This window comes from Vulpes lagopus, chromosome 10 (assembly GCF_018345385.1).
Source record: "Vulpes lagopus strain Blue_001 chromosome 10, ASM1834538v1, whole genome shotgun sequence".
Lineage (NCBI taxonomy): Eukaryota > Metazoa > Chordata > Mammalia > Carnivora > Canidae > Vulpes > Vulpes lagopus.
In genome coordinates, this window is record NC_054833.1 from 73,708,688 (window position 1) to 73,723,725 (window position 15,038).

Consider the following 15,038-nt stretch of genomic DNA (forward strand, 5'->3'; position numbering starts at 1 on the left):
TACCTTGATGAAACCTTGGACAAAATTACCTGACTGTCCTTTACATAATGGGGCAAGTTACCTCATAATTGTTAAACTGACCAAAAGCAATATAAAAAGTTATTTTAAAAATTGTTTAGTCTTTTCAGAGTCACATATTTGAAAAAATATTTCTGCAGTAATTTGGTAAACATGAAAAATAGTATTCTTATGCATAGTAATAATCCACACCTTATGTATTACCTTCTAAGCCACATAATTCAGAAGTAAAAAAAAAAAGAAAAACCTGGAATTTTGTGGGGAGACCAACCACCTTTATAACCTCTGTCAATTTGGGATTCATTAACAATCCAACAACCCATTCTAAACCACTTTAAATCTTTCTGTTAAACAAATTCTATTTAAAAATTAAAACAATTTTCATTAAAAATGAATAAAAATTTTTTGAATGACATTTTGATAGAAACAAAGTTTCCTATAGATAACCAGGACCTATAAGGATTCTGAAAAGTTAATGTGAATTACGGAGAATGCTGAAAAATATCAACAGCATTTACACATCATTAATCATGATCAATTAATTATAACTTGTTTCTAAAGGATAATTTCAGGGGTAAAAACTAAATTCTCCCAAATGTCAATATTCAACTGAAGGATCATCAAATTCTTATATATTGCATTTATAGATTCTCTTGAAACACGGCTAAAATAAATATGTAGCTCTAGCATACAGATACAATGTTAAAATATTTCCATGAGATAGTTAACATGAAATACATTTTTTAATTGAATGGGAATGAACCATGTAAAACCAATTAAGTACTTAGAAAAACTAGATATAATGAAAATCGTAACCTGTAATTTCATATGGCTCTCCTAAAGTATATATTGGTCAAATTTATTTTATTTACATTCTATTTTTTAAAAAGGAAGAAAGAAGAAAAAGTGCAGAAAATAAAAATAAGACAGAGGAAGCTGGCATGTGATCAGGCCTCTTTCATCTCCAGCCAATGGCTGGAATACAGTCCAAAATTGTTGTCATTTTATATCATTTAATGTCACTTGTAAAAGTCCATTATCTAATGGGCATTGTATCATTTTCAAGTCAGCACAACAAAGCTAATATTATCATCTCTTCATCTTTTCTTTCAAGATCAATAAAGAAGTCATTTAGGTTTATTAGTGGCTCAGCAGCTAAGATTCAAATCTGTCACCCAGGGCAAAATGTCAGAAAGGGGTCCTCTATCCTTTAATTATAAAATATACCTACTTTTTCCATATGGACTTGTAGTGTAAGGCCCCCTTATGCATATTTATTGATTTAGGCTTTGAGAATTATGGTTTTTCTAATTTTTTGTGATTTACTTAAAATATTCTTAAAGATTATCAATGAAAAAACATATTAAAAGTTACTCAAATCGAAAGTTATATCCACACAAAAACTTGCACATGGATATTTATAGCAGCTTTATTCACAATTGCCAAAAATTGTAAGTAACAAAGATGTCCTTCAGTAGCTGAATGGATAAATTGTGGTACATCCAGACAATGGAATATTACTCAGCACTAAAAAGAAATGAGCTATTAAGCCATAAAAAACATGGAGGAACCTTAAGAGCATATCACTAAATGAAAGAAGGCAATCTTACATATTACATATTGCTGTAAGAGTCCAACAATATGATGTTCTGGAAAAGGCAAAATGATGGAGGTAGTAAGAGAGTAGTGGTTGCCAGAGATTAATAGAAAGGGAGAGATAAACAGGTGGAGTACAAATAATTTTTAAGGCAGGAAGACTATTCTGTATGATACAATAATGATAGCTACACATCATCATACATCTTTCCAAACCCATAGAGTATATAATGTCAAGAGTGAACCCTAATGTAGACTATAGACTTTGAATGATAATAATGATGTGTCCAATGTAGGTTCATCAATTAGAATTATGTCTAAAAAAAAAAAAGAATATATGTCTAGTGGGAGATGTTGATGGGGGAAGGGAGTATATAGAAACTTTCTATATTTTTCCCTCAATTTTGCTATGAAACTAAAACTCCTCTAAAAAAATAAAGCCTATTTTTAAAATGTATATTAAAGGACAAGTGAGTTCAGCAGTAAGGTAAATGATAACCTATCAGTACCTAAACATGATATGGCAAGGAAGAAATAATTTTAGGACATATGAATATGGAATGCCAAAGGAAATTTTAGAAATTATTGAGCTTACTCTCATTTTATTAATGGGAAAATTGAGCCTGAAAGGACTTAAATTACTTTTCCAAGATGATTTAACAGCAACAGCAGCAACAATAAAAAGAGATAAATAAGGAATTATTGGAATATTAGGGTGTCACTTGCAACATGCCTTTAAAACACTTTTCCTAGCTCCTAAGCACCCTATTAAGAATATTTTTTCAGACTTGTTTTCTTTTTAAAAAGAATAACCATTGCTTTGAAAATCTGATTCTAAAAACTTCTAAGAAAGTGAAAACTTTAGTTTTTTTTTCTCATATTAGAAGTCAAACCTAAGCTTAAAGTCCCTCCATGATGGATAACATAAAATCTACATGAAAAAAAAAATTCTAAACTAGGTTACCTATATTACATAGGCTATTATCAATTGATATACTACACAAAATAAAAGATAACAAAAGTTATCTAATAACTTTGAGAAATATTTTTCTTTTTTTGTTGTGGAGATATTTTTAATTTTTAAAAAAATTTTAATTTAATTGCAATTAATTAACATAATGTATTATTAGTTTCAGAGGTAAACTTGGGAAAATATTTATTATATAATGTTAAAAGAAAAAACGATATAAAGCCACATGTAAAACTTAATCTCAGGATAAAATCATTTTAAATACATATTTTCAAAAGATTAGAAGGATATACAACAAAACATTAAGTTATCTGTGAATGAAAGACTTAGTGGTATTTTTTTTTATATTTCTAATTTCCAAACTTTCTAACATATATTTCTTGGATAGTTAGGAGAAAACAATTTTTTTTTAAATTTAAGATAACTGAGTAAACTCAGTAACTATCTCATAGTTGCTTTTCAAAAGGGGATTCAGTGATTTGCTCAACAATAATTTTAAAATAGGCAAGTCCTCTGTTCTATTTTAATAACATAGTCAAAGACTGAAGTGCCTTTATTATCTAAAAGGCAGATCACTTTTCAAGAGGTCAAATAATATTTATTACATTTTTCCTATGTGCTACATTGATGGGTTTCAAAATCTACAAAGGAAAAAGCTGGAGGACAGAAGTTAAGCAATTTCTTCATAATGCTAGTAGGTGTAGGGAGAACCAAAATAGAACCAGGAGATGAGGGCATCCCGGGTGGCTCAGGGTGCTGCCTTCAGCCCAGAGCATGATCCTGGAGACCGGGGATCGAGTCCCGCATCGGGCTCCCTGCATGGAGCCTGCTTCTCCCTCTGCCTGTGTCTCTGCCTCTCTCTCTCTGTGTCTTTCATGAATAAATAAATTAAAAAAAAAAAAAAGAACCAGGAGATGACCTCTTCTCCCCAGGCCAAACGTTTATCTCTAGCCTCTGCTACCACACATGTACAATTATACCCAGTACAGAGCAGTCTAGACCTATATTCACAGTAGAGCTACATTTTATGTAGTGGTTAAGTTCTAAAGTCAGGGGCGCCTGCGTGGCTCAGTGGTTGAGCATCTGCCTTTGGCTCAGGTGGTGATTCCAGGTCCTGGGATCGAGTCCCACACTGGGCTCCCTGGAGGGAGCCTGCTTCTCCCTCTGCCTATATTTCTGCCTCTCTCTGTGTCTCTCATGAATAAATAAATAAAATCTCCTCCATTGACTCGACTTATTCCTACATCCCAAAATGCAGATATTAATTACTGATCCTTTATCTTTATATATTCTATAGTATCTCTTAAAAATATTATCTATTCTCAGTTTCAACCATTTCTCTGTTAGAGAAATGTTATTATCCGTATTATCCATATTTTATAGTTGAGGGAACTAAAAAATACTGAGTGGTTAGGTGACTTGTACAAGTTCACATAGCTAGTGTCTCACAGAGCCAGGATTTAAACTTAAGCAGCCTGGTGTGTTACAACTACTATATTATACTGCCTCCTACAGTAATGGAGGCATGCTGCGATATCAACTCAAATTCATGATCATTTCTGCCTCCCAAAATGAGCTCCCTTCTAGACTTCGCTAGGCTTCTATCATTAGTAACATCATCTTTATTAATTAGGAATGGTTTTTGTTGCCAACTGACAAAAAGTAAAATAAAATAAAATACAACAATGGCTTTATCACAACAAAAAGTCTGACATTGCTAGCTTTGGTTCCTTGATGTCAAGCAGTTCCTGCAATTCTCTTGGCCTTTCCCTTGTGATCACAAAATACTGCTGACACCCCAGGTATTGAGTTCACATTCAGGGCGGGGGGGGGGGGGGGCAGGTAGATACAAGGGGAGTGACAGAACCACATCTAAATCTACCCATTTTATCAGAAGAGCAAAATTTTTCCCAGATACTTTCAGTACACATCCAGTTATATTTTACTGGCCAAACTGTGCTTAAATACAAGGGAAACCAAGAAAAATGAATATTTGGGCACACTGTTACCCCAAATAAAAGCAGGATTCTCTTAGCAAAAAAAAAAGAGGTGGATATCGAACAGGTAACTAATGGTACTTGCACACCATTCAGAGAGGAGAACCCTGATAAAAATAAAACGGGGCAAAGTGATAAGAAAGGATAGGAAGGCTTCTGTAGGTTGTATGGTCAGAAAGGCCAAGTTGAGACCCAAATGATGATAAGTAATCACACATTAGAATTCTAAGGAAAGAGCACTCCAGCTAGGAAAACCAGCTAGCAGGAAGGCCTAGGAGGCCAGTACATTTAGCATGTTCAAAGAACAAAAAGAAGGCTTGTGTGGCTCAAGGGTAGAGGAAAAGAAGAAATGATTGGTATATAAGAGCCAGATCACCCAGGCCCATGTTAGCCATATTAAACAATCAAACTCATAACATTCTACCATAAACACTCCATAATATTCTACTGTAATGTTTCTGCTCATGATGTTCCTGTCTTCTAACTGCCCTTCATACTTCCTTTCTGATCATACAAACTCAATCACTCCTCAAAGCTGCAGCCCAAGTTCACTGACAATTACCTCATGCTGAAGTGATTATTCTTTTCTCCAAAGTCCTGCAGATTTGTCTAGTGCAGCACAATGATTACAGATATGGACTATGGAGCACTAATTAGTCTCTGCTCAAAACCTGGCTAATACGTACAAACTATATGACCCCTGGGCAAGTTACTTAACTAAACTATCTCATTTTCCTTCAGCTATAAAATGTCAGTATTGATAGAATCTATGTCAGAAAGTTGTTGTGAGGATTAAATCAGTTAATGTATGTAAAATACTCAAAAGATTACCTGGCCTAATATGATAATCTAATATGTTGGCTATTATTCCTGCCATTATTATTACAGTATTAGTTTTCTGGCATTTACTAAATATATTTTTACAGTCATTTATCTTTAATATCCATTTCATGTCTTCCCAACTAACAATTAGCCCTAAGGATTTTAAAAGAAATCAGAGGGGACACCTGGGTGGCTCAGTGGTTTGGCGCCTGCGTTGCCCAGGCCGTGATTCTGGAGATCCAGGATTGAATTCCACATCAGGCTTCCTGCATGGAGCCTGCTTCTCTCTCTCTGCCTGTGTCCCTGCCTCTCTCTGTGTCTCTCATGAATAAATAAATAAAATATTAAAAAAAAAGAAAGAAATCAGAGTTCTAATCATTAAATCCTAGAAGTAAAAAAGACCTATGAAAGAAAAATATCCCTCAGATTTCACTTGGAGAATACAGAACTAGGAGGAAGGAGAAATATAATCATGAACATAAACCTGACACATGGGGCGCCTGGGTGGCTCAGTGGTTGAGCATCTGCCTTCAGCTGGGGTTGTGATCCCAGGATCCCAGGATCAAGTCCTGCATCAGGCTCCTTGCAGGAAAGCCTGCTTCTCCCTCTGCCTATGTCTCTGCCTCTCTCTGTGTGTTTCTCGTGAATAAAAATCTTTTTTAAATAATAATAATAAATAAAAATTAAAAAATAAACCTGACACACTAAGGTGTTTACAGAAAGACATTTACCAAAATAGTAATGGGTATGAGAAATTGTGTACCATTGAAGAAAATGGGTATGTTTGTTCTAGAAAACAAAGACAACTTATTCTCTTGCTTTCTGAGATGGAGTAAAAGTTACATAGAGAATGATTCCAACTCAATATAAGAAGTGCTTTTTTAACAATAAAGATCTGTCCAAAAATTGAAAAGACTTCCAAGGAAAATAATTGGCTCACCATTAGCTGAAATGAAGAATAGTCAGTCAACTGTCTAGACCATGTGGATTGATGTATAAACTGGAGACTGTAAAAAATCATGTTTATGAGCACATATTCTCAAAGTTGAACTGTCCGTCTGAGGTTTGAATTTCAGCACTACCATTTATTAGTTGTGACCTTGAAGGTTACTGAACCTTTGTAAGTAGGTTCCTCATTTGTATAAAAGGATAACAGTACCTACGTCAGAAAGTTTGTGTAGATTAAATGAGATAATGTATATCAAGCACATAGCACAGTATCAAACATATGGTAAGGACTCTATAAATGTGAGCTTTGGATTAAATAACCTCTAAGATCTCTTAGATATCTAGGATTCAATGGCTATAATATAAATTTTGTTCTATAGCTAGAGGACAACTGGCTACTTGTAAATATTTTTTCCTGTGTGGACACCCATTCCATAATCAATTTCCTAATACGTTTTTATTTGAGATTTTTATTCTCAAGTATCAATACTATTAGGTAGTAAGTTTATCATTTAAAAAGAGTATTTTAGGGATGCCTGGGTGGCTCAGGGCGTGATCCTGGAGTTCCAGGATCAAGTGCCGCATTGGGTTCCCTGCATGGAGCCTGCTTCTCTCTCTGCCTATGTCTCTGCCTCTCTCTCTCTCTGTGTCTCTCATGAATAAATAAATAAATATCTATTAAAAAAATAAATAGTATTTTACTTGGGGTGCCTGGTGGCTCAGTCAGTCAAGTGCCTGTCTTCGGCTCAGGTCAGATCCCAGGGTCCTGGAATGAAGCCCCACATCTTCTGTCTGCTTCTCCCTCTGCCCCTCCCCTCTGCTTATACTCTCTCTCACTCTGTATCTGAAATAAGTAAATAAAATCTTTTTTAAAATAAATAAGAGTATTTTATTTTTAAATTATCTTTAAGCTGAGAACAAGTAAAAAGAGGAAGAATATGGGATGTGAGATAAAATGAAAATCTACATCAGGCCTTTTACAAGACAGCAGCGCAGAGGAGATATAGTCTAAGTTCAGAGCTTAGGAAAGAGATGTGTTGGTAGGATACTTAGGAAAAGTGAGCACGTTCACTTACACAACTTGGAGGGGAAGAATACATAAAACCACAAAAACAGAGGTGAGACACAAAACTGAAAACAGGGAAACTCACTGAAAGCCTATATACAGACTCAATTCCCAGGTCCCTCCTCAAAAACCAATACCCTTCTTTGCTCCACATTACCCATCCAACACACAGAAAAATAAAAATTTGTCCTTTGGAAAAACTGAATAAAGATACAGCCTTTGGTACACCAGGCACAGTGATGACTACAAAAGCTAAAGAATTAGGTGAGACTCTAAAATATTAAGCTGTAAGGTCCCCAGTATCGTTCACTTGTTGGTCCAGAGCACCAGCAAGCAACACATTCCACAGGAAGATAGCAGAACTCCTCTCTGAAAAAAATGATACAACTCTAGAGAAAAGATTACCACTTAGGCAAACTCATCACCTCATCACCCTAGTATGTAAAATCGCCAGCTAAAAAGCCATGCTCAAACACACAGAACTGCTACTCACCTCTTTGGTGCCTCACTCTTAAGTATAAACAGACACAGAAGGTCACCAGTTATTTGAGGAAAAGCATCCAATGGAGAACTGGAAGACTAAAGCAAAAACAAAAAAGGATCCAGAAGGAAACAGAAACAGCAAAAGAAGCAGAAGAAAATTTCAAAATTACTATAATTAATTTCCTTGGAGGAAATAAGAAATAATACACCCATTAAAAAAGAAGACAATACAACAGAAGAAATAGGTGAAAATGTATTAGATTTGCTATAATTCAATTACTGAAAAAAATTCAATTACTGAGCTCCTTGCTAATTTATAAGACAAATTTATAACAAAATATCTTTAATTCATCCCTTCATTCAACAAATATTTATGGATTCCTCCCATGTGACGGCAGTTCTGGGCACTGGGGAAACAATAATATACAAAACCAACAAATACTCCTTACTAAAATTACATTCCCATAGAGTAGAAAGGTGGTAAATAAATATGCATAATGTGTTTATATGGCAGAATGTGTGTGTACTTAAGTGCTAAGGAGAAAAATAAAACAAGGAAAGAAGGAAATACTAACAAATGAACAAAGGATGGCCAAGAAAGGACGAAGAAGGTGACAGGTGAGTAAAGACCTGAAAAAAGTGAAGGAGGGAAGCATGAGAATATCTGCAGGAAAAGACTTGTAGGCACAAGAAAACAAACAGAATCCTTGAAAGAGAAGGACACCTAGCATTTTCAAGGAGGCTAAGTGTGGCTGGACTTGAGAGAGGAAGGGGATAAGGTCAGAGAGGGAATGGAAGATAGAGGGAGATTCCACTTTTAGAAGGCCTTGTAGGCCACTACTTCTATTTTGACTTACAAAGCTCCTGAAGGGTTTTGAATAAAAAAGTAACATGGTATTAGTTACATTTTAACAAAATCACTCAGGCTGCTATACTGAGAAGATATGTATAGATACAGCAAGGGAGATCAGTTAAGAAGCTACTGTAATAATCCCAACGAAGCTATGATGGTGTACCAGGATAATAATGGTAATGGTGAGAGGTCACCAAATTCTAAATATATTCTAAAGGAGAGATGATAGAACTTGCTGATAAAGTTGGGCATGGGGTGTGAGAGTAAGGGATCCAGGATGATTCAAAGTTTTTATTTTTATTTATTTTTTTAAGATTTTATTTATTTATTCATGATAGTCACACAGAGAGAGAGAGAGAGGCAGAGACATAGGCAGAGGGAGAAGCAGGCTCCTAGCCCGATGTGGGATTCGATCCCAGGTTTCCAGGATCGCGCCCTGGGCCAAAGGCAGGCGCTAAACCGCTGCGCCACCCAGGGATCCCTGATTCAAAGTTTTTAGACTATGCAATCAGAATAATACAATTGCCATTTATAGAGTAACCAAATTCTTTTCATTTGGTTTATTTTACTTTATTTTTATAATTTACCTAAGTAATATTTCTTTGGATGGATTTAAGACAAAACTGTAATGCCATGTTCCTTTCTAAACAGAGTACTCATGTGGTAAAAGTCCAATGAAATAAAACTAATTTTATGTTAGGAGTTTTTAAATGGGTTTTTAAATCTACAGTTATATCTTACAACTTAAAGAACTAAAACAAGTATTTTAGAAATATATTTAGAGGACCCTGATGAGATTAACCCTGCCAACAAGAACAATCATTAAGAAATGGAAAAAACAGATAAAGCAACTGTTAGGGAGCAGCCAAGAGCAGCTAAGAAAAGTATGTCTTGAGAAATGAAAATCTTAGAGAGGGGACATCAGGAAATGACAGGACAATGGAATATGTATTGTTAAGATACGAACAAAAAACTACTAAAATGGAATTCTATGCAGCAAAGATATCCTTCCAATAATAAAGGCAAGCTCTTCATCTTCCCTTCCGCTCCCAAACAGTTCATTAATACAGCCACTAGATGAGGCTAGGCAAAACAGGCATCCATGCCAGGATCAAGGCAGGCCCTCTGGTCTACTAAGTGTGTGGAAGCCAGATTGGAACCTGGAAGATATCACTTTAATCAACTGATCAAAGTTAACATCACCAGTAAAGGCACAAATTGAAAACATGTACCAACCATTAGGATGCAGTAAGAACATACAGAACCACTTCCATGATATACCTGACAAAGATGCATAACCTGAAAGATTATGAAGAAACATCAGGGAAACCCAAGATGATAATCTATAAAAGTATCAAAAGTATCTTGTAAAATAAATAAATAAAAAATAAAAATGTCCCATAATCTTTGAAAATATCAAGGCCATGTGAAAAGTCGAGATAAGATGAGGAACTATTCTAGATTGAAAGAGATTCAGTGTATATAAATACAACACAATATTCTGAACTGGAGCCTTTTGCTATACAGAGCATTACTGGGTCAATTAGCAAAACAAATAGTTTCTGAGGATACATGGTAATAATATACAATGCTACTTTCCTGATTTTGATAGTTGTATTGTGGTTAGGTAAGAGAATGTCTTTAGGAATTGCACATTCAACTTTTCAATTATGGGGCATCATGTTGGCAACTTATTCTCAAATGGCTCAGGAAAAAACTTATCTGTACTATATTTACAACTTTTCTGTAAGGTTGAAATTATTTCAGTTTTTAAATGAAGACAAAATAAAGTTGCAGTCAAACAAAATCAGAGAATTTATCACCAAACAGAACTAAAAGAAACCATAAAGGAAGTTCTTTAGAAGGAAGCAAAATGATCCCAAGAGAAAACAATAATACAGGAAAGAATAAAGGGCATCAAAAAGGGTAATATTGACTATTTAAAACAAAATGCTTTGTAGAATTTAAAACAGATGTAGGATTAAGATATATGACAACAAAGTACAAAAATAGACTCTAAGGAAAAAAATTACTAGAGATAAAGTCAGATGATTATAAAATAAATAGGAAGACCTAACAATACTAAATTTGTATATAACTAATAACATAGCATCAAAATATAGAAAAAAACAGAAAGCAAGAGAATTTGAAGGAGAAATGAACAAATCTACAATTACAACTGGAAACTTTTATCACATATCTTACATACTATGCAGGAACAAAAAGGACATGAAAAATTTTAACACAATTAACGACTTAGAGGCAAGAGGGAGGGAGGGAAGGAGGAGATTGTTAATAGGTCAGAGACAGGATTAAACAGAACTATTCCATAGAGATGCTGAAGTCTAAAGAAGTAGAAGATGGAAGAGGTATGTATTGTTTTAGATACACACCCAATAAACCTGACTTCATCATATTCACCTGACTTCCAAATTTTTCACCTCTTTCAGTTCTCCCAGACCATTTGCCTCCCTATCCACAGAGATTCCATGATTGACCATTTCAGTGAAATAAAAGATACTTGTAACTCTACCTGAAATTCTGCTATCTCCATCATGTCAGACTCTATTGCTCATCTTATCTGCTCCCAATTTAAGGTTCTGAAGCATTCTTAAAGCAAGCCATGAAAGTGTATCCATCAAGTTCATTGTAATTAGGACCCTGATTATTCTCTTGCTTATTTTTACTAATTTTAATGTGGTAGGTTTAAATAGGGCAGATTTTATGGACCAGGTAAGATTTTTATCTGGACCTTAAAGAAAATGCAATGAATATATCTTATAAAATGTTTTTGTACTCCCCTTCCTATTTTTCTTGTCCATAACACGGTATTTTTATGGAATTTTAAAATTTATTTGTAGATTTGATGTTCATCTTGTCCACTTAGACTATAACGTCATGAAGCTAGGTGTCATAACTTTCTTACTCACCAACGCATACCCAGCTCGACAGTCATTCAACAAACATAGTGAGTACTTAGAAGAGCAGTGTTCTAGATGTGCTGGGATACATCAGTGACCTGAACAGACAAAACATTCCTGCCCTTGTGAAGTTTATATTCCACTGGGAAAGACCGGTAATAACAAGTACAATAGATAAGTAAATTATATAGTGTATTAGAAAGTAATAAGTGCTAAGGAAAAAAATGACAAGGTAAGAGGGAATGGAAGGGGACACTGTACCTTTAAATAAGGTGATCAGATTAGGCCTCACTGAGGAGACATCTGAGCCAAGACTTAAAGGAAGCAAGGGACTTAATCCAGCAGATATCTGAGGAAATCCACTACAATTAGGTTAGACATCTACAAGGAGGCCAACATGACTAAAGCAGAGTGAAAAGGGTACAGTAAGAGATAAGGGGCTGAGGTAAGGGGAAGGGGCATGGGGACAGATCATCTGGGACCTTGGAGGATATGGTAAGAACTTTTTAAATTATAAATGAACTGGAAAGTCAATGCAGGTTTCTGAGGAAAGGAGTGGTATGCTTTGACTTAAGTTCTAAAAAGATCAGTGAGGCTGCTGAATCAATAACAGGTTCAGGGGAAGGGGGCTTAGAAATAAATTAGGCCATTGCAGACCATTATAGTATCAGTAGAGGTATGAAAAGTGGTCTGATTCTAGATATATACTGAACATATAATTGGTTATAGGATATGAGAGAGAGAAAGGAGGTAAGGATAACTCCAAACTTTTGGCCTTAGCAGATAAAAGGATAAATTTGCCCTTAGGTGAGATGAGGAAAATTATGAGCAGGACAGGCTTGAAAAGGAAGATCAGAATTTGATTTTGGAAATGTACATCAGACATACAAGGGATGCTGAATGGCATTTGGACATCTATAATCTATAATTGGAAGGAGAGGTCTGAGCTAAAGATATGATATTGGTTTTGGTTGACTATAATTGGTATTTAAAGCTACAGGACTAGAGATCACCAAGATAAAGAAGACATGAGAACTGAAGACTAAGCGTGGAGCACTCCAACATTAAGAGACTCGGGAGAAGAGTAGACAACAGAGAATTGAGAAAGAAAAACTAGTGAAGAATGAGAAAAACCAAGAGAGTGGTCACAGAAGCCAAATGAAGAAGATGTATGAAGGTGCAGTGAGTGTTCAGCTATGGCAAATACTAACGTACTAATATTAGGATAGGTAAAATGGAAACTAAGATATGACCAATGGACTTAGGAATGTGGGGAGCATTTAGTGACCCTGAAAGGAGTTTTGATGGAGTGGTGGCGGTGAAAGCACTCAAATCTTGTTGATTACATGAATCTGCATATTAATGAACTATTAATTTTTTTCTCCTAGACACTTAGATATAAAGCAGACTTGTTTTGGGGCTCTCCCTTTCACTTGCCTTCAAGTCCCAGTGACTACTTGTCTTATAGATCCTACTTTCACAAACTCTCAAAACAGTTCCTTCCTCTCCCATCCCACAACTCTCTCCTCATCCAAGTCTTTGAAGAAGGCATTACAAATCAATGAAGGTTAGGCTTTTAAATAAATAATGCTAGAACAAGCAGTTATCCATGTTTCAAAAAAAGATACATATCAACACATATACAAGTTCTAAATGTGAAAACTTTTGGAAGAAATGCAGGAGAATGTAGGAAATCTGTTTATTTGGTTATTACAGATTCCTTTGATACAAAATCTGATACAAAGAGATACTTTGTAGTTTACAAGATTGGTTACGTCTTACAATACGAAGTGTTAATAAGGATGTGAATCATTGGAAATTTTCATATACTGCTTGGTATGATCACTTTGGAGAATATTTGACAGTATCTAGCAAGTCTAAAAATATGCCTACCCTGTAACCCAGCAATTCCACTCTAGTATATCTAGGGCATCTAATGTAATAAACCCAGTTAAACTAGTACAAGTGAATGAAGAAATATGAACAAGAATATTCTTAAGAACATTATTTGTAACTGAAAAGTGAAACAAGCTAGATGACCATCAAAGAAAATTTAAATAAGTAGTAATACATTGCAAAATGTATTATTATTCAGCAGTTATGATAAACTAAACCAAGACGTATAGATCTAATTCCTAAGTCACTACTAAATGAAAAAGCAAATTGCAGGATATATACATTTTCATATAAATATATCATTTATGATAAATTTAGTAACATGCAAAGCAATATATGTTGTTTATGGATATATTAAAATATGAGTATTACATACTAAGTTATAATAATAGTTACTACTGAAGGAAGGAAGAGAATAAGGTTGGGGAAGGTTAACATGCTTCAATTATTTATGCTCAATGGTAGCACATGGGTATTTATTATGTTATTCTCTGTATTTCTGTATGCTTGAAATTTAAAAACTAATAAAATCAACATATTGCTAAATCACAAACCTCTTCAGCCTGGCATTCAAGACTTTCCACAATATTATCCAACTTCCTTTTCTAGCCTCATCCTTTGATGTTTCCTACAGCAGTGTTTCCCAAGCCGTGGACACATATATACCTCCTTCATTATTTTTGTTATGTATGACATCTCTGTTATGATCAATGATTATTTTTCTTTTTATAGTTTTTAACTTAAATAGCCTTGTACAAATCACTAATTAACAGGAAATTACATGTTTAATATGCCAGTTATATTTTTCTAATATGAATATAAATAAATACATATGGATTAAAATATGTGTCTCGGTGCCAGCTAAAAACATCAAGTATCATACTTTGGGTTGCACAGTCTCACACCAGTAGTTCTCAGATTTGGTGTACAAGGCTACTTGGGAGGCTTGTTAGAACTGGAGACTCCCAGGGCACCTGGGTGGCTCAGTGGTTGCTCAACCACTTTGCCTTTGGCTCCCAGGGCACCTGGGTGGCTCAGTGGTTGCTCAACCACTTTGCCTTTGGCTCAGGTTGTGATCCCAGGGTCCTGAGATGGAGTTCTGCATCAGGCTTCCCACAAGGAGCCTGCATCTCCCTCTGCCTATGTCTCTGCCCCTCTCTTTCTGTGTCTCTCATGAATAAATAAAAATCTTAAAAAAATTAAAAAGAAGAACTGAAAACTCCCAAGCCATCCATATAGGATCCTAATTTAGGCAGTCAGAAGACAGAAATCCTATTGTACATGTACCCTTGGCACCTAACAAATACTGTTTGCCATTCTTTAGACAAGCTCTATGTTTTCCTTTTCCAATACCTTTCCTCTTACTTCCTCTGCTAGAAGTAACCTTCTCTCTCCTTAAGACAGTAAAAATTCAGCCTACATTTTAGGGCCCAAATTAAATATCACCATCACAATAAAGAACTTTGAC

The 15,038-nt window shown here is 35.1% G+C and overlaps 1 protein-coding gene across 5 annotated transcripts in view; it reads right to left on the minus strand.

The window, feature by feature from the left end:
• Nucleotides 1-15,038, minus strand: part of ATG4C (autophagy related 4C cysteine peptidase) — a 166,269-nt gene that overhangs the window by 81,661 nt on the left and 69,570 nt on the right. Inside the window, exon 11 of one of the 5 annotated variants that reach the window (XM_041771208.1) lies at nt 7,892-7,996. The exons of the other annotated variants lie outside the window; for them this stretch is intronic. Coding sequence (XP_041627142.1) covers nt 7,907-7,996 — 90 coding nt within the window. The 3' untranslated portion in view covers nt 7,892-7,906. Of the gene's footprint in view, nt 1-7,891; nt 7,997-15,038 lie in introns of those variants that run through there. 5 annotated transcript variants of the gene reach the window in all.